Consider the following 21,163-nt stretch of genomic DNA (forward strand, 5'->3'; position numbering starts at 1 on the left):
CAGTGTTTCATGATAACAAAGAAAGAATATTTTCAAAGAAACATTTGGAAAATCTTTTTGAGGATGTTAGTGAAGCCTAGGATTACACAACATTTTATGTGAAACATTTCTTTATGTGATATGTTAACGACAATAGAATCATTTTCTGCAACACTACACATAATAGAATGTTCTTTAATAAAACATTCCCACAACGGAACAACAAACAGCAGACTGTGCGCTTTATTGAGACTGATGTGTTAAATGTGTGTAAATGAGTTTACAGCTAAAATATAGCACTTTTCTTTGAATCACAAATCCAGCAAGCAAGTTTTGGTTCTAAAAATGTTTCTGAGAATTTTTCAATGCAGTATTCTAGTAATGTTTTGTTAAATGAAAACTTTTCTTTCAGTTTGCAGAATGATCCTCTGTAGGAAAGCATAACATTCTGTAAAATCATCCCCAAAAGTGTTTGGTGATAACCTTCTGAAAATGTTTTTTGAAAATGCCCAAACCTAAATGCACTAAGTGCTAAGTGCACTGGTATTGATTAATATGCTTTGTCCCTTTTAAATAAATGAATAAATAAATAAATAATTTGAGGTATTGTTCCTGTAAGGTTAAATGCTGACTAAGACGTTATGCTTTAACTGCAACGTTCTGAGGATGTTTTGGTGATGTTGAGAGGTGACCGATCATAGAATGTTCTTTTGTAAAATGTTCCCACAGTGTTACATGAGAACAAAGGAAGAACAGTTTAAAAGCAACTTTGAGAGCATGTTTTTGAGGACTGAGATTATAGACCATTTTTTTAAAAATGAAAATGTATTATATGATATGTTAAAACAAAAAAAAAACAACATCAAAAAACAAACATTTTTAACATTTTTTTATGTTTATAGAGAATGTTACCCTAACTTTAAGAAGAAAGTTTGGGGAATTTAAAGAAAACTTGCCACTGAAATGCTACTAAAACATTGCATCAGTTGCTTTGTGCCATTCTGAGAATGTTTTTAGAACCAAAAATTGCTAGCTGGGTAAACTATTTCTGATTGAACTGCAGTGCTATCCTTTTGCCCCTGTACAATCTAGAAAAAAATATTTGTGGTATTCTAATGGAACCCATCATGTGCTGTTGTTTGTCCAGGTCTGTCTACTCTTCAGGTAATACTGGACACTGCAGCAGAGAAAAAATGGGTCGTCACAGCGATAAATGTGGGAAACCTCAAAGATGAGCGGAAGGATGAAGCCTACCGCTCCCTGTTTCAGGTACTCATGTTCTGCACACTGTGAGTGATTGGAAGTTGTGTGCAAATGCTGCCTAAGAAATATGACCCCAATCAGACTGATGGAGGGCTGTAATTACAGGTCAAATTTATACATAACTGCAAGCTGAAAGTCTGATTTAAACAGTCTTGGTACAGACATTCATCCATACTCAATTTAACTCAGGAACCGCATCATCTTTTCTGGGAAACATATTAAGAAATCCCAGCTTCATGTCACTTCCTGTCTATGATCAAGATACTATGAGATTTGTGAAATAAAGCACTACCTATATATTGTGCAGTTCGGCAAAGGAATGTTTTTTTTTCAGTTAGTGGTTTCTGTGATTTCAGGATGGTCTACATTGGTGCATTTACCTCCCAATTAAAGTGACCAAAATAGCACAAAGCTGTGGTCCAGCTCGTACCGTTAGTCAGTGAGCTGTCCTACAGTGGTGGGCAGCATGCAGTGTGCAGCTGGATGACTCACTCTCCACTCTCTGCTGCACCTCTCCTCCCACAGCCGCACACCAAAATACCAAAGTGGTGGAGGTGAAGAGGGAGCCTCACTGTGCATCAGGAGAAAAACGGCCCGCTGTTACATTTCACGCTGCAGGCCTAAACAAAATGACAGATTTTAACGTTGAACACTTCTTGGTTTTTTAGGACCTGGAGATCCGTAAGGAGCGACGTATAATCCTGGACTGTGAACAAGACAAAGTCAAAGACATCATGGAGCAGGTTACTCACTACTTTTCCCTATTTCTACTTTCACTACTACCTACATAAATAATGATATCCATCCATCTAAAAGAAATCTTCCGCCATTTCGACATGAAGAATATTCTCCTTTCCTTACCGTAACAAACTGTTTTTTTGTGCCTAAACCTCACCACACATTAACCACAGTGTTGTCAAAACATAAAGTTTAAATTTACCTGTTACATAATAATGTGCAAATGTGACACATTTTTTGCAGAAACATACAAATCCCAGTACTTTTTTTGTGTTCAATTTTTTTTTGTGGAGTATGATGATAAATCATATATATATAAATGTGTATATATATGTTTTACAAATTTTGCAGGTAATGATGCTCCAAGGGGAAAGTTAACCTTTTGTCTACCAAATAGCAGACCAACTGTGTTCTGCGTTATGTAACTAAGCTGAGTGTTTTGTTTTCTCCAGCTTTTACTTTGATAATTGCTGCTGACAAATGCCACTACAACCTCTCACCTCCTCATTCTTCAGTGTTGCAAAACAACAGAAATATGACAGTAGCTGACCATAGTCTTGCTGTCCACGCAAAACCATGTGTATATTTGATATGACAAATGTTGGGATGTGATGAGAAAATGCTCCTACTTCTCAAGCTAAATAAAGCATTTAACCCTTTGAAAACTAAGCAAATTAGCTTCATTTCTCAAAAAAAAAAATGAAAAAGGAATTGAGAAACTAACAAGGAATTACCCCCCAAAATAGAAAGAAACAATGAAAAGTCAGAATATTGCCTGAAATTTAGCAAAAAAGAAAGAAAGAAAGAAAGAAAGAAAGAAAGAAAGAAAGAAAGGTAACAGAACAACAGCAAATGACCTAAAAAAGGGCAAAATAAAGTAACATAAGATTAAATCAATACAAATAAAGAAAGCAAATTCTTTTTCTCTGTGACCCATTTTTAAATATATGATCATAATTATCATAAATTAAATTTTCATGATATTTTTCCAGAGGTAATGATTCTCTTTTTTGTTTTTTTTTCATGTCACCCTTTACAATGTTTTTGCAGTTTGCAGGACATTTCCTGCTTGTTTCTTTTTTTTTTTTTCAAAGAAATCAAACCAATTTGCTCAAGGCTTCAAGGCAAGGTGTCTGAATGCTGTACAAGAAGCTGATGTTGATCCAGGTTTGAAAAGGTTAAAACCTATTGAATTGTCCTGGCATTTTAAGCTGAAAACAGGTCTGTTGACTTTTCTTAATTTTGGAATAGTAAACCTTTTAGAGATACATGGTTTTTACAGGACAGCAGTGATAGACGAGTAAAAAAACCCCCAGAAATGCATTTGATTTATTTTTGATCATTTGTGTAAAATACTGACATAGCTTGTACTCTTTTCCCATCAGGTGATCACTATAGGCCGGCATGTGAAAGGATACCACTACATCATAGCAAACTTGGTAAGTCACTGTCTATCTCTGCTTCAACCTGATTAAACACCGCAGTATGTGGCTGATAAATAAAGACATGGCGTGTTATATAGCGAGATATTAAAGTCAGGGACCGGCTGGCTGGCTGAGCAAGTTGTCACATCCAAACAAGCCTCAACAGGAGGGGAGGTATCAGGCAGGCAGCAGGTGTCAGACAGCTTCAGAGGGAAACAGATTTATAGACTGAGAACCGGCTGGCAGACACACATGCAGCAACAACGCTCAAAGCAGCACGGCTGATCCAGCAACCAGTGATTGGTGGCTGACTGGTGTATATACAGCAGAGCATTGGTCCTTAGTCAGTCTCCATCCAAAATTCCATTCTTAGAGGATTATGAGCATGTGGGTAATTTCATCACTATTGATAGAGTTTTGAATGGTTTCCAGCTTCTAATATGGTTGATAACAATAAATATTATAACAGAGGATAAACTTTCTCTACCAATCAACACCAATAACGGCAATTATTCTAAGGTAAATGTAACATGAAATCAACTGACATCTAGTTATGGCAGCAAAGTGTTGCACATGTTAGCTGTAACTGCAATTATTTTGAAATAAAACAGTTGTGATGTAGCTCAGGATTCATCAATAAGGGCTGCCTTATTACAATCAATTTGTGCAGCGTGTACGTAAAAGCGCACGACCTACTGTATGTCTAATTTTGGAGCAACACACAGCTATACTGTGAGCAACAAGCAAAACTGACACTTACTGCAAAATGCTGTGCTCTCTTCTGTTTTCATTATGAACCAATCTGTGTTCTGAAATATGGAGAAAAGCCTGAAACTCTGGGAAAAGATCTGCTTACTCAATTAAACCCAAATTGCGCTCATCTTTTCATAACAAATTTCTATAGGAAAAAGTCTTTTTGGGCTCAATGGCATTATGTGATGGGCTGTGAAGTAGGGCTGTATGGCCAAGGGATTATGGTCAAAATGATAATCCCAATTTTTATGATTATTAAGGTCCCTCAGATATCAGTATGTAAACGTAAATAAAAAGTCATGAATTGAAATAAACGCTTGTTGTTCTTGTCCTTAATCTTGTTCCAGGGTTTCGTAGATGGTGACCTCTCCAAAATCCAGTACGGAGGTGCCAACGTGTCGGGCTTTCAGATAGTGGACTTTGACGATCCTGGGGTGGCAAAGTTCGATCAGCGATGGGAGGCACTGGAGGAGAAGGAGTATCCTGGAGCTGACACACGCATCAGAGTAAGATATGAACATTTAACATTAGTTCATGTGCTGTTTTAAATGATTTAAATTGTTTCAGGACTGACAGCAGCTGTGTGAGGAAGATTCAGATTACCTGGAGCTAGTCCAAAGATCACATAACATAATCATAAAACAAGCAGCGCTCCAAAGGTTGGGTGTATTCTTGACCTTGAAATTCACTTTGCTTGTGTGTATTTTGGTGACCGGTGCAGAGCACACAATGCACCGGCGGGAGGAGAGGTGGAAGGTTCATCCAAATTAAGCAGCGCAAAGCTAGTTTTTATTTAGCAGAAGTATTTTGTTGCAAAGTGGGTCGAGACTGCTGGGAATTGATGTCTCAGAAGCATGCCTATTTCTGGTCCAATAAACTCTGTTGCAACTTTCATGGCTTTATCAACAAAAGCAAACTAAACACTCGGAGCAAATCGCCGAAATAATGGAGTGCTGCACAAAATGCCAAAGAAAAAACGAAAACACTCTCAGAGCAGTAGATGCATCTATACTGGCAACAAAAATGAAGCTTTACTGTGCATAAAGCATTTATATCCATAAATTAATGTGAGTGGTTCTTGCTGTATCTAAGTAATGTTGTATGAAAAGCTTAATTTTATTAGAAAGATTGTTTGGATATTTTGAAGTGGGATTGTATGAGGTACTTATCTATAGTCAATGTATTACATACAGTAGATGCCAAGCAGCACAACCTCAGTTCAGAGAAGCAGATAGCAGTCCGGCACAGAAGCTCAGCAATGTACTGCTGTGGCAACAAAACAACAAAATCTGTATGCCGATCAGACCACCGGCAGATGAAGTGAGTTACATTGATCATCTTGCTACAAAGCAATGTTTTACTGGGGAACCTTGGGTCCTGGCATTCATGTAGATGCCACACAGCAAACTGAGGAATGTGACAAATAGCTCAAGGCATTGACCTGGCCTCTAAATTTAACAGATCCCAGTTTGTTGGAGTATCTGTGAGATGTCCTGATACCCCAGAAGTACCCCTGATCTGCAGTGGGGCCTCCTTGGATCAGACTGACCTCTGACCTGTCGAGGCATGGATGCAAGTCCTCTGGAGGTTTCTTGTGGTGTCTTGGGGCATTGGCTGTGAATCCTTTATGTCCTGTGGATTGCAAGGTTGAATTGTCAGTCAGACTGGAATCTGGGTAATTTAGAGGCCAGGTTGATGCTTAAAGCTCTTTGTCACATTCCTCAGGCCATTCATGAGCAGTCTCAGGGGTATGGCATGGTGCATGGGTTTGCTGGGGGGCCTCCGGCATTGGGATGAGCCATTGCTATGAGGGGGGTACTCCGTCTGCACCATGTCTGGGTGGGTAGAGTGTGTCAGGTGGCATCCAAGTGAACACCAGGATCCGAGGTTTCCCAGCAGAACACTGCATCGTAACAATACGATCAATGTTATTCACTTCATCTGTCAGTGGGTTTAATGTTTTGGCCGATCAGTATACAGCCACCTAAAAAAAAACAACATCACTTTAAGTGTACACTATATTTCGAGTATTTTCACTGCTTGGCCTTACCAGCAGACAACAATTTTCTGACGGAACTGAAGCCGTTATATCGCTCTCTTCAAAGCCACTCCACTGAGAAAAAAACAGCGATTTAACATCACTGAGCACAGGAGCTGTTGCCTCAATCAGTTAGTTTGCTTGTGTTATTGTGTGACTGGTGTATAGAGGGATTAGTTTGGATCAACAAATGCTTCCATGTGTGAAGTGTCAGTGTTTTCACAGACATGGATGTTAACTGTCAGTACAACTTGACTGGTGCTCCGCTCCACTTTCGTGTCGGCACTCCTGCCGTTTCTCCAAACTGGGTGTGTGCTGAGATCTACTGTATTTATTGGACTGACTATGGATACATACTTCATAAAACCATTCTTTAAGAGATCCATCCCATCCCTTTAAATCCCTGCAGCCATGTGAGGGCAACAGGACACATATGTTGCTATATCCGCTCCATCTGATTTTAGAAGTGCCACACCAGAGCACAGGTGCATTGTTACACAACACCATTCTCACTTCGATTTACCATTGTGCACAGGACACCAGGCTGCTACAGAATAACCACACACACCTCCACACACATCAGACGGGTCCGTTTATACCTGGGCATTCTGCCTGTAGGAGACAACGATTACTGTGGCTCATTAATCCTGTGTGTGCCAGAAATAAATCATGTTTTATTCTTGGAATGAATTGTGAAACAAACTGTGCTGTGACACATTTTAAGATATTATGTAACCGTTCACAGCGTGAAGTACCCTCGAATTATGACGGGTTTAGTTTCAGATTGATTTGATTGTATAAAAATCTGCACTAAAGAAATGTTTTAAACAGTTTGGGTTTTTTGGTCATGATTTCACTTATTAAATGCTAAAAACCCACATGCTTGTGTCATCCTCAGGCTTCAGATTTGTGGTGCTGCATGTTCTTGTTGATCCACTCTGCACCATCCAGGCAAAAATATGATTTCCTGGAGAGTATTAATTTGTCGAGCTGTTGTCATTGTGCGTAACTGTGGTTGGCTCAGCTGTTTCAGAGTGATAAGACCAGTGATGACTGGCTGAGCACATATTTATTAATCACCACACTCAGAGTTCTTCACACAGCGTTTTTGCACATACCGCTGCTGCACACACATGAACAGAAATAGCAGATATGCTTTGAGACTTTGCACTCGTTATTGAAATCACATTATTAAAGTATTGCCTCTTTTGTTTAAAACATTTATAATCTTTACTGGAAAAACAAATATTAGATTTTGAAAGCAAAATATACATTACAAGAATAAAGTTGTTTTTCAAGAAAAAAGTCATAATAATAAGAGAAAAAATATATAAATCAATAAATTTATTAGATTAATATTGTAATATTGTTTTTTCTCATAAATTTCCAACTTTGATCTTGTAATATTGCAACTTTTTTCTTGGAAATTAACACTTTTTTTTCTTCAATTATTAAATTTTTTTCCTCAAGATTGTGACTTATGTAATGTAATATGGCATACTTCCTGATGATCAAAATGTCAATCAAATCATGCAAATCTTTGAGAACTGTTATTTCCGTCCTTTTCATTATATATGTTTTTTCTTTAATGTGTTTATTTTGTCTCTTATACGTGACTGTTAAATTATTGTTATTGTTATTATTATTATTATTATTATTAGTAGTATATAAGAAATAATAAGAATTAATCATTTCTGCCAATGTGTCTGTGTCTTTCAGTACACCTCCGCTCTCACATATGATGCTGTCCACGTCATGACTGAGGCGTTCCGCTTCCTTCACAAGCAGAGAATAGACATGAGTCGTCGTGGCAACAGTGGAGACTGTCTGGCCAATCCAGCAGTTCCCTGGGCACAGGGGGTGGAGATTGAACGTGCCCTCAAACAGGTAACCATGTTTAAGAGCCTCCTCACTCAGAAGAGAGATACACTGACCCATTTCTATAAAAGCTGGTCAGAGTTAGGGGTTAGATGTTGTGATGGAGGCAGGGTGATGAGGCCCAAAATTCACCTGTGTCTGAATTGTGGTGGAAAGCTCAGTGGCCAGTCACACAAAACACCTGAAGTTGAGTGAGTGTTGAGGTGTCCTTAAAACCTGAGCAAATTGGTTTGATTTCTTTCAAAATCGATATAAGAAGACAATGAGCAACTTGACATGGAATGTTCCAAAAAACAGCAAAAACGTAGTAAAATAGTTAAAAAATAAGCAAAAAGTAAGAAACAAAAACTAACAAAAAAATGTATACATTCATATTTTTTCTGTTACATAATTTTAAATATAAATTATTATAATTAAAAATAAAACTTCTGGAAATTCTCCCCAATGTAATGTAATAAACCTCCCCTCTTTTTAAAAACTAATTTTTAAGTGATTTTCTCATCATCTTCATTGATTTAATGCAATTTTTGGACATTTCCTGCTATTTTGGTCATTCAATTTTTTCCCCATGCTTTCAAAAGAAATCAAAGCAATGTACTCAGGTTTCAAAGGGTCAAATATCCTGTGAAAGGCTTCTGAATGCATCATAGGGAAACTCATGTTGACCCAGGTTTCAAAGGGTCGATATAAAATTGGTTGCATAAAACATGCAACAAGTCTTCTCCATGAGGTTTCGTTTAAATGTTTCCTTAATGTAAGAATTTCTTGGTCTACTTAAGGAATGGCTTAAAGTTAGTGTAACTATTCCACAAAGAACCTTAACGACTAAAATAGAAAAAAAATATTCCTGACTAGCTATTTTACTGCAACATGGCCAAGATTTTGACGTTAAATAAAGAAAATGAAGTCATCCCCAAAAGAGATTTTTCCCCTAGCAGCAGAACCCAATGAATTTTACCAATACCTTACACACACAAGATAAGAAAATAAATAAATGTTCAGATGAAAGTGTAAAAAAGGCAATAAATGGGAAAAATGGAAAAACAATAAAACAAAATGAAAACAAACAAACAAACAAGGAGGCTGAGTTCAATCAACATAATTTAGGAGAGGTCTACACATTTTTTCAAAATAATGTAGGGAACCTAATCTATGTTTTTCCAGTCTAATGGACAGCAAAATATCTTTCAACCACCTTCTGTGAGCAGGAGGTTGACCATGCTTCCATTTAAATTATAAGTCATCTTTCCAACAAGGTGGTGATCTGATCTTTCTAACTCTTTTGACTGTTCACATTTATCTTTGAAATGACACATATCTGACATCAGTGTGAATGGATTTCTTAAAATGCCTCACATGCAACCAATAACATCACACACATGCACGTTAAAATGATTTGCGAAATGGGCATTTGGGAGGAAAAAAATGACATGGTGGAATGGTGACATGAAGTGATTATTATAATCGGATGGTGTGATGGCATCATTCTGCATAACCAGGCATGTGCTTCTGTTTGGAATTGTGTTTAGCGAATTTTCAGAGAAATGGCCTTTTGGTGCAGTGGGAGTTTGTTTTTGGGATAACAGGCTGTTGTTCAAATAGGCTTTCAGCCCACTATCTCTATTAGCAATTATTGCTGTTAGCTCTGTAGAGAGCGAGATGTGGGAGCAGCCGTGAGATTCAGGGGTGGTGGGGGTGTGATATTGGGTTTCACAGAGGAACAGTTCTTCCAAACCTTTCAGGGCTGCATTCCAATATTTCTGTGGGCACCTTACGACAACACTGTCACGGCATGTAGGCAGGCTGTCCCTGTCAGAAAGCATCTGGCTGTCAGGCCGTGTTTGCTGGTGACTGAGGCAGCCTGCTGCAGTACGGATATGTTGTCTATATGGACCCTCTGGCACTGTATGCAATTGATCTGCTCCTGTGCCTTCTCCTCTGATCAGTTCAGTTTCCTTGTCTTCTTTTCTTCTGCCATTTTTTTTACTGTCTGTAGGCAAACTTTGTGAGATGATAGCAGGCATCATAAGCATCAGTGTTAGCAAAAAAACAGTCTTCATGGTAACTGAAATTTTAAAACTGACATGTTTTCTTTAGAAAAGGAATTTTTTGCAACATCGTTAAGTGAGTCCTTCGAGTTTCCATTAACCATCAAACTGCACAAATTTTAATTGCAAATATAAAATACTTATAATGGAAACACTTCCATTTTGAAAAATCTCCAGTTTATTGCAGAAAAGTTTTTACACTTTAATGAGGTGATATTTCAGGCGATTCGAAAAAGCCATATTTTGCAGAACCGCAAAGGAAATCCTTTTTTTGGCTTTTCTGGTCACATGATGCTATGGCTTTGTGCTTGTCAGTAGGAACTGGCTCCCTCATGATGCAGCAGGAGCTACAAGAGCTGTTATTGCATCACAGAACGCTTCAAAAGTTGAGCGGATCATCTGGAAGTTTTGAATCCATAATTCCTCTGTGAAACCGTGGACTATCAGCTCCCAGAAATCCCTCATACGTGGCTGCTTTCTAATAAGGGGCTTGCCTTTCCATTATTGCTCGCGTAATACACCTACGTCACCTTGGATTGGAAATAATGAGGGTTAGTGAGGTGGCTGCAATAGAAATAAAGCTGCTAATGTTTTGATCATCCATCACCATGCTTCTTGGAATGTTATCGCCAGAGGAGAAGTCGCATAACATCACTTAGTGGACACACAGTCATCTTGCAATTGTGTTTTATCGACATTTCGAAAATATCACTCAAGTTTTTCGCACATCTGTAAAGGAAACCCACCTATACTAACTTTAAGTGTTTTGTGATGTCAGCCACAAATGTCCAGAATGTAAGGCCGTGTTCAGACCGTGTGAACGCAGCCTCCTCATTCATTTGAATGTGACTGCTGCGTTGACTCAGTAGGGCTGCCAATACAGCAGACACAAGCAAACAAACAAATTGTGTGTTTTGTGTGTGTGTATGTGTGCAGGTGCGTGTAGATGGCTTAACAGGGAACATTCAGTTTGACCAGTACGGGAAGAGAATCAACTACTCAGTGACGGTTATGGAGCTGAAGAACAATGGACCTGTTAAGGTAACTGACCAGTTAATTTACCAACGTGGATACTGTAATTGCATGTAGCTATGTGATGTGTAACCTATCTGTGTGTGTGTATATGTGTGTGTTCTTAGATTGGCTATTGGAATGAGGTGGATAAAATGGTGGTGACAAAGTCCGACCTTTACCCCAACGACACCATGGGAATGGAAAATAAAACTGTCATCGTCACAACTATTCTGGTAATAAACATTTGAATAATGACATTAAGGAATGGAAAGACTGTGTTGTACCTTTGTAGTCATTGTGGCACCACTGAAAACACATCATAATTTACATTAAATAGAGTTGTAATGACTGTAATAAAACATATGGATGAACCACTCTGTGTCTCTAGGAAGCTCCATACGTGATGCTGAAGAAGAATGCAGAGCTGTTTCAAGACAACGACCGTTACGAAGGTATGTTCATACACTGTAAAATGTATGTATGTTAATTTTACTTTAAAACTTACTTTATTATTGTTAAAGTATTTCAGGGCACTTTTCTAACACTATTGATGTGTGTCTTTGTGCTTGTGCGTGTATGTTTTTGTTTGTTTGTTTTTTGACTGATCTTAGGCTACTGCGTTGACCTGGCAGCAGAGATTGCAAAGCACTGTGGGATACGCTACCAGCTAAGGATTGTGGGAGATGGCAAATATGGAGCCAGAGATGCCGAAACCAAGATCTGGAATGGCATGGTTGGAGAGCTGGTGTATGGGGTAAGATTTGAAAAACGCACACACAAACATACACAGGGGCGCACACACACAGAAAAAGACACAGAATCAGACAACCTGCTGCTGTGCTAGTATTTTTTAAACTACACCAACACATTTTGTGTTCATCAGGTGTCCTCTTTCTCACTGTATTAAGTAAAAGCAAAATGTGTTATGTTTTTACATGGATAGCTTAAGCTTTGGAGGCGTGCCTCAGCTCAACATCTACAAAGTTAACGATCTATATTTCATGGTTATTATTCAACATTTCACTGATAATCATACTAATGAGATGCCTTTAAATGTATGAGAAAAAAGTTGTTATTTTTACCTCATCAGACTCATGACATTATGAAAAAAAGTCAAAACTGGAATGTTGGGTAACGCTATAAAAAGCAAGAAAGAAATTTTGTGTTCTGTCAGATAAGGTGGAGGAACGTTTAGTGTATCAGACATTCATGCTTGAGTTTGGTCCGAGCATTTTCAAACATTTTTAGATTTTCTTGAAGTATTATTTTGAGTAGGCAGGATGTAAACATTTCGTGAATTGACCTGGTTGTTCACTGGTGGAAATTTGCAAGTTGAAATAGATGTAAAATGGCAACAAACTACATTTGTAAATGCAAAGTTTGACATTTTTATTTGATATCACATACACTCCTATGTGATGTACCTCATCCAATTAATGAACCTCAAATCTGCATCTTTATTTAAAACCTCAGGTCTTTTAAGAGACAGATTAAAGTGCAGTTACTTATGATATTACTTTGTACATTTGTTTAAAGTAGTTTTTTTTTTAAATTAAAAACACTCACCCATCAAGCTAGCTCGACCCCCCAGTACCCCAGCTCTCAGGTACTTACATAGCCTCTACTCCTTCCTCGTTGGGAAATTCGCAAGTTGAAATCGACTTAATAATATTTTGAGGTTAAACTAATGTTTGAGCAAAAAAAGTCACAGATGAAAGCCAAACAGTTATGCACAGTCATACTGATTTTCCTCCTCTGCAGGTGAAGTGTCTGGTAGGTGAAGGGTTTAGTGACAGGATCTTTAACTGGAAGTTGGAGGTTCAAATCCCATATAAGGTTGTGCTATAAGAGATTTTTAGACTTAGTTGACTGGTGATTTTTTAAGTTGGTAGTATTCTATGTGTATATAAAACTTTACAAAACAACAAAAAGACCTGTTCTTAACATTTCGACGCTCCCAGGACAGCCAGCTGATGGTCAGGTAACAACAGATCATACAAAAAGGATTCATTTTATTTCCTTTCTGTAAAGCTCACAAAACATACCTGGCATACTGTGGTCATAACAGACGTCAACGCTTGAAAGGGAGGGAAAAAAATGAGAGAAAATGGAGTAACAGAAATAGAAATAGAGCATCTTCGCCTCTTCATCAACCGTCTGTGAGGCAGCTACAGTTCAGTACAGGTGTGAGGACGACAGAGTTGTCTCAGGTGTCTTTGGGTGTCTGTGCAGCTTACATCGCTGAGTCACACGCACACTGGTTCTTAGTATTATTATTGAATATATGATTGGTTTAATTATAGTGGTATTCAAAAGTGCAAATATGACACTGTAGAAATACTGTTAAAAGTAAAAGCAGCATCAAAATGTATTTAAAGTATCCTTGAAAAATAATAATATGAAATATGTTATTGAAGTAGGTAAGTATTAATTGAAGGTCTATGTAAACAGTGTCCATTCTTGTAAATCACATAATTTTACAACTTTTCCTCATACATGTATGACTTAAATTAAGTAATGAGTATAATAAGTATATTAAAACTTCCTCTTGTAAATGTATGACTTAAATTGTGAAATATTACAACTTTTTTCTAATATTACAAATGAGCCTGTATGGATATTCTGCAACACTTTATGTACAGTGTCCATTCACAAATTGTATACATCCTGACTAAGTAAAATCCTAATTTAACAAAATTGAAAAATATATGAAAAGTATATAAATTGGCTGAACTCAAACTCCAGCATGAAAATGTTTAACACTAACAACTCATCCATCTTATCTGAAAATTTTTCTTCAAAGGTTTTTAATGTCATGTTTCCTGACTTTCCAGTCTTTATCTGTTTTTGAGAATGTTTTGAGTTTCATCAGGTAATAGCAACTTTTTTCTCATAAAGTCACCGTCTCCTAATAAAGTTAAGCTAGTATTGCAGTGTAGAGTCAGCTTTGCAACAAGCATTCACATATCTCATATCTTATTTTTATATCATTTGTTCTATTCAACATTTCATTGATATTCATACTAATTAAAGCTATTCCCACTTTTGTAGTCATTCCTCCCACTTCACCTTCTTCTTACTCATTTCAGCCAGCATTGCAGTGTAGCGTCAGCTTTTTGACAAGCTTTAAAATATTTTGCATTATTTATACATTCTTGTTTTCAGTCAACATTTAAAGCAAACTTTGCAGTCAATGTTTCAATGTTGAGCATTGCAGTGAAGCATCGGCTATTCAACACTGAGCATTCACACCCACAATTTCTTCAGAAATTGCATTCTCTAGTTTTTTTTCCCCAACAGCTGACTCCATGAAGTCCATGAACAGTCCACTGTCAAACACTCTCACTTTGTCTTTGTGTCCCCAACAGAAAGCAGACATAGCAGTCGCTCCTCTGACCATCACTCTTGTTCGTGAAGAGGTGATCGATTTCTCCAAACCCTTCATGTCTTTGGGAATCTCCATCATGATCAAGAAGCCGCAAAAATCCAAACCAGGAGTCTTCTCCTTCCTGGACCCATTGGCCTATGAAATCTGGATGTGCATTGTCTTTGCCTATATAGGAGTTAGTGTTGTACTCTTTCTGGTAAGTCACTCTGTTCATGTGTATACATGTGTTTTGTTACCGCCAGAACTCTCAGGTACTCTACTGTCACCATGGCTGTCAGAGTTCCCTCACATGGTTTTGTGTCATCTGCATGCATGAGTATTCTGCCTAAAATGTGCAAACTGAGAAGAGTTGAAGCTTAAAAATAAGGTTTAGATCCCAGAAATCCACATGATGTGTGTGAAGACAGCTGTATTGTATACAAGTGAAGTGTGTTTCATCATATGAATGGAAAATTGACAAAATCACGTAAAAATGTTGCTGATTTGACAATCTGCAAGAGTCTGAGCCCACATTATATCAAAGACTACAAGTGCAGATTTTGCACAGATCCATTCATTAGACTTCCAAAACCTAACCTTGATCAAATTAAGGCTCTATGCATATAATGTATTTCAAGGCACAGTGTCTCCTCACTGCTTAAATCCACGGTATCTTTGAACAGTTGAATTTTTCATCATTATACAGCTGTGCTATGGATGCCAGACATCATTCATAAAGACTCCTTCATATTCATGACAGATGTCATGTGGTTAGTTGAAATCAACCTATTTGAAGATTTCGGGTCAACTGTTTACATGGGATGTCCTCTAATATGATCTGGTGTTTACGTCCGCTGATGCATGTAAACTGAGCAGCTGTGTGGCATGCACAAAAATTATAAATATAATAACTTGACGGGGCTGCCAACTCTTGCACTGATCATGAGACACACGCAGTTAACACTTTGCACATGCTCTCATGCCACAAATGCATTTTCTCGCAGTGAAAAATGAATAATGTATAACTTCTGACAGCAGTGCTGCGCTCTCTTCCTCTCCTCTCACTCACCTGGGCACAAGTTATTATGGATATGGGGCCACTTGTCTGCCCCCCCCCACTGGAAGCCGAAGTCAAACTAATGGCTAAAATGGATATTTATTATATGTTCAGGGCAGTATTTGCTGTTGTAATCAAGCAACAACGTGATACTAACGTACTTCTACTGGAGGCAATGAAAAGGAGAAGAAGGCGAGCACACGGGGCATGCTCAGAAAGAACACAGTCAGAGATGAATCAGCTTCATCTTTACAAATTTTCTTTTGATCCATTTATGAAAAGGTTTAAACTACCCCTCTGCAACCAACTGAAATTTGAATCGGTTTGGGCCTGTTTAAGCTGATTACTATTTTTTTATGGATCATGTTTAATCTGTTTGGGATTTCAAGCCGATTCTAATGGGATTAGTAGGCTCCATGTAAATATGCCTATTGTTATGACAGTGTTGTAATACAATACACTATATAGGATTTATAGCTGCAGTTTTCAGTCATGTGCCAAAAAGTTGTACTAGAAGGTTTTAAAATTAAAATACCACCTTCAAAAATAAGGTTGGACAATGTGTTGTCCACCATATCAGAGAAACCCAGGTTCTTTGAACAGCATTTCTGCCAAAGTAAGGTATCAAATCAAAGCACTAATGATAACATTATCTTGTAGGTGTCCAGATTCAGCCCCTATGAGTGGACGCTAGAGGAGCCAGAGGACGGCGCGTTGCCACTGACAACTGAATCCACCAATGAGTTTGGGATCTTTAACTCCCTGTGGTTCTCTTTGGGCGCTTTCATGCGGCAGGGTTGTGACATCTCACCAAGGTGTGTATGGCATTAAATCATAACTTTTCAGGCATCTTTAGTATGCATAAATCAATTTCCGATATGTTAAATGATAATTTTGTTTCACAATAGCTGTATGTAAAAATACATCCAAGTTGATATAAGAAGTGCTTAATAGGAAGGGCCAGGGTGACATCTTGTTACTTACAGTACAATAGTACAAAACAATAGCACAGCATTAACATAGCATTTAAGCACAAATAGTCATGCACGCAGCATGAAACGACGTACTCTAAGCTTAACATCTAGACTTGCAGAACAGCAGTGACAAGAAACAGTAACAGACAGAAGTAGAGATAAAATACAAGAGTCATAAGGTAGACCCTAAATGAACTGTTAAAAGATGCAGTTATGGGCTAACAATATGTCTGTATACACTAAAACACTGGCAGGCCATGCAACACAAAGTCAGGCAGGTAGTCATTTGTAACCCACATTGTGGTCAGAGGTAGAATTGCAGCTTGAATGACTGAAATGTAGTGCTATTTTTTCATTCTTTCACAGCCTATGCTATTACAAAGCAGATTTTTTTAGCCTGTTTATTTGCTTTTTTGGCAAAGTCTGCACCAACATATAGGTCTGTGGTCTGCACAAGGTTGTGGGGCGCACATTACCTGAAGTCTGCATGTAGTTATGGTGCACATATCCCCAGGTATGGACTTGTGATAAAGTAAAATAATAATGTCAGTTATTGCTGTTTGTTGTTATTCACTACAACTTTGCGAAACAGCAAATAACCTTTGCATTAGTGGGTATGTCTTGGACTGGTTGTTGTATTTGCTACAAACAGACATCTTGGCTTGGATATCCACTGGTCACACTAGATCAGCCTGAAACATTTGCCTTTTCCCCCAGAAGGTTATCTTCATAAGACCAATAGCCAATTGGTTCCAAGACTGTGAGACTATAATAACAGTTATACCATGGTCTGTTCATGTGTTTTTGTGTGCAGGTCTCTGTCAGGTCGTATTGTTGGAGGTGTGTGGTGGTTTTTCACTCTGATCATAATCTCATCGTACACTGCCAACCTGGCTGCCTTCCTGACAGTGGAGAGGATGGTTTCTCCCATCGAGAGCGCTGAAGACCTGGCTAAACAGACAGAGATTGCGTATGGAACCCTGGACTCTGGATCCACCAAGGAGTTCTTCAGGGTAAGGATGTCTCCAGGGTCATATAATGTCTTACTTCACAGTGCAACAGAAAATAACACAATGGTTACGGAAAAGAGTACAAGAGGGGTTGTGATTGGCATTCCTGCTGACACTGTACACCACTGATCAGCAGTTGGTGACGTTAACACGCTATGGCAGAAAGAAAGGACCGACAGAAACACTGATTTAAGCAAGTTTTAAAATACTCTAAAAGTTGTCTTTGTAAATGTTTTATAAGGGGGTGCAGTCACTGCATTTATTATGCTTCAGTGGTAACCAGTTTTAATGCCTCCACGCTGACAGGAGCCGTGGCCAGAGGCATTATGTTTTCGTGCCGGTCCATCCATATGTCTGTCTATCCGCCCCGTTCTCGTGAACGTGATATCTCAAGAATGCCTCGAGAGATTTTCGTCAATGGCGCAAACATTTGGTTGGACTCATCGATTAACTGATTACATTTTAGTAGTCATGATAACTGTTAACTTGCCCATCTTCATTCTGACCTGGAATGCATCTTATTCTCATGAACACGATAGCTTAATTAGAGTATGAGGGAATTTTCTCAAACTGGGCATAAAGGTCCACTTAGACTCAAGAATGAAACAATTAGAATTTGGTGGTCATGGTCAAGGTCAGTGTGACCTCAAAAACATGTTTTTGACCATAACTCAAGAATTAATATGCTAATTATAGCAAAATTTCTCACAAATGTCCAATGGATTAAAATGATGGAGTGATGAAATTGTTTATTCAAAAGGTCAAAGTTCATTTTCACTTTAACATCAAAACATTCAGCAAAAAAACTTCACTTATCTTTGCTCAGCGCCGTAACTTTAAACAGAAAGGGAACAGAAGGGACAGAAATTTAGTCAGATACTGAATTGGTGACACTAATCTTGGGTATCCACCTTAAAATTGTGCTGCTTGTATAGATCTTCTGTGCTGCCAGGTTGACCATGTGTGTAAAGCATTCACATTTACAATATTTAGCTTCTTTACAGCAAATCCATACCTGAAGCATTGTCAACTGTCATGGCTACATATGAGTCTGGGCAGACGTGAATGTAAACTGTAGCTGCAACTTGACTGGTTTGTGGAGACGTACAACCGCAAGATGGTCATTCTAGTTTTTACAAGAAAACTCCTCAGTACACCTTAACACCTGCCAGAGTATTATATTAAGTTACTGGCCAGCGCCAGCATTTTTGGTTATATTAACTAATCTTTCAAGATCCCCAGAATATTTTGTGTTTTGACTATATAAACAATGAATACATCAAAATAAAGAACAGATTTTCTTTTTTCACACACACACACACACACACACACACACACACACACACTCACACACATTTTTCCTAGCTTCTTCCATTCTTTTTTTAGCAACACCTGGATTTTGGACAGTAAGTCAAAGCCATTTTTAAAAGCAAAATCGAGTTCATATTTAGTTAGTCTTATTTAGTTTAGTTGTTTTTTCCTCTTATTTTCTCATTTCAACTTGAATTTTACCAAAAAAGAAACTAAAAAAAGTATAAATAATATTCTGTTGGAGGTATGGTGGAACTGTAGAGTGGAACATCTCCCAAAATGTCAGGAAGAGCCACATGATTTAGAAAAGTCCCTAAACAACGGCTTTGTTGCAAACTGTACATATTTACATATTGTTCTACTTGTTGGGAGTTGGCAGGAATCAAATTGATATCAACTTATTCTTTCAGCATAACCAGGGTACTACTGTGCTCCCTGATGCTCTGAATAAGTTGCTAAATGTGTTTCTTGTTGCTTTTTAAAAATAAAGTCACTTCGAGGGTCTGAAAAGCTGCTAAATAGTGATAAAGTCTGTAAGTTAGTAGTCCTCTCTTCCATTTACCCTGGGATCGTCTTATTCGTTTGTTTTTTGACACGGAAATGTTGCTCTATTGCACAACATCTGTAACAGTGCCCCCTACAGTACAACAGCGAAAACACAGATTGACGGAATATCTCGTCAATGAGCCAATGCTGTAAATGACAGAAAATCTCATCAATGGCTGGGAAAGTGTTAGAGTACCCTGTATTCGATGGTGTTACAGTGTAATTAGGTCCAAAGGTATACAAACTAAAACGTTTATCTCAACTCTCTTTTTTAGCGCTCTAAAATCGCCTTGTTTGACAAGATGTGGCAGTACATGAAATCGGCAGAGCCTTCCGTCTTCGTCAAGAAAACATCAGAGGGTGTCTTGCGTGTCCGGAAGTCCAAAGGGAAGTACGCCTACCTGCTGGAGTCCACCATGAACGAGTACATTGAGCAGAGGAAACCCTGCGACACGATGAAAGTGGGAGGAAACCTGGACTCCAAAGGCTATGGCATCGCCACGCCCAAAGGATCCCCATTAAGGTGGGTGGATCAGTATAACAATGCTAGCCAACCTGCACTGCCATGTACCATTCACACTACTAACCTGCTGCCTAGTAACTGTCCCTCTCCCCATACACAGCTAAGACATTTTTAATAGCTACTTAGAGTTAGGATTCAGAGTCTCCCTCACTCGGTGCTCTGAAGCCTTAACAGCAATGATCAGAATACACTCGCTGACCACCTGCTATAGTAGTCAGGTGGTTTTTAGCCAGTGTGTGAGCTGTAGCTGTGTTCATGTGCAGCCCTGCTCAGGAAAATAAACCACCGTGGGGAACGTTGTAGTCTGGTCCCAAGCCTTTGTGCCAATTGGGCGTTGCAGTATGCGAGTGTGATGAATGGGACATGGCGGCTTACTCGTTGTTATAATAATCCACCTACCCTGATGACATCATCTCAGTGGTTTGTATCATTACCATGGTTACCACCTCTGACCAACGGCTAGTGGTGGTTGCCGTGACAACTGGGGGAGGGTTGTTTAAGTTTGAGATTTCAGGTCTTAAAGAAATACTTCATCACAGAAATTCAATATTCAATATGTTGAATGCAAACTTAGTTTTATGTAGTCTCTATTTGTCAAAATGGGATATCATAATCAATGTGAAGTATTTTCAGTGATCTGTTGCTTTATCCATTTCCATTCAAATTGATTTCATATATTTTCAAGAGGAGAATATTTGGCTGCAGGCTTTTTAGCAAATATGATGAGATGGCTCTTTAAGACCTGAATCAAGGGCCTGTTGTTCTCTTTGAGTTAATGACTAACTTTTTTGTGTGTGTGTGAGCTTGTGTGTATGTGTGTGTTTGTCTATGTATGTGTCTTCATTGGTTTTCCATGACAAATGTGCCATGTCTCCTTTCGAAAGAACGACTGGACATGTTTTAATTTCATGTTATAGGTACATTTTATAAACAGGTGAGACTTTGGTCATTTATCCAAATCCCCCAGAATATCTGTTTTATTCCAATTTGAAACCCACAGATTCAAGTGGTTTGGTAGCAGTAAACAAGATGGGATTATTTAAAATTCTTTGGAATACAGGACAAAGTCTTGGCTTGGATATCCACTGGCTACACCAGATTAGCCCAACATACTGGCCCTTGACACCAATAGCCACTGGGTTCTGTGATAGTAGATACAATTTAGCATTTTCCACATGTTCTTTTATTGATAGGCCCCCATGAAAACAAAATTTTCTTCCGCTATTGGTTATTTCTGTAA

The 21,163-nt window shown here is 38.3% G+C and overlaps 1 protein-coding gene across 4 annotated transcripts in view; it reads left to right on the top strand.

Annotated features, from left to right (window-relative positions):
• The window catches only part of LOC121941996 (glutamate receptor 2-like), a 68,725-nt gene that overhangs the window by 20,776 nt on the left and 26,786 nt on the right, over positions 1-21,163 (top strand). For all 4 annotated transcript variants that reach the window (XM_042485065.2, XM_042485066.2, XM_042485063.2 and 1 more), the window contains exons 4-16: positions 1,127-1,248; positions 1,911-1,985; positions 3,366-3,419; positions 4,505-4,663; positions 7,915-8,082; positions 11,058-11,162; positions 11,261-11,368; positions 11,524-11,587; positions 11,747-11,889; positions 14,504-14,719; positions 16,220-16,374; positions 17,348-17,546; positions 19,676-19,923. In XM_042485065.2, coding sequence (XP_042340999.1) covers positions 1,127-1,248; positions 1,911-1,985; positions 3,366-3,419; positions 4,505-4,663; positions 7,915-8,082; positions 11,058-11,162; positions 11,261-11,368; positions 11,524-11,587; positions 11,747-11,889; positions 14,504-14,719; positions 16,220-16,374; positions 17,348-17,546; positions 19,676-19,923 — 1,816 coding nt within the window. The remainder of the gene's footprint in view (positions 1-1,126; positions 1,249-1,910; positions 1,986-3,365; positions 3,420-4,504; positions 4,664-7,914; positions 8,083-11,057; positions 11,163-11,260; positions 11,369-11,523; positions 11,588-11,746; positions 11,890-14,503; positions 14,720-16,219; positions 16,375-17,347; positions 17,547-19,675; positions 19,924-21,163) is intronic.

The sequence above is a fragment of the Plectropomus leopardus genome, chromosome 3, assembly GCF_026936395.1.
Source record: "Plectropomus leopardus strain MGB_pleo_1.0 chromosome 3, ASM2693639v1, whole genome shotgun sequence".
Taxonomy (NCBI): domain Eukaryota; kingdom Metazoa; phylum Chordata; class Actinopteri; order Perciformes; family Serranidae; genus Plectropomus; species Plectropomus leopardus.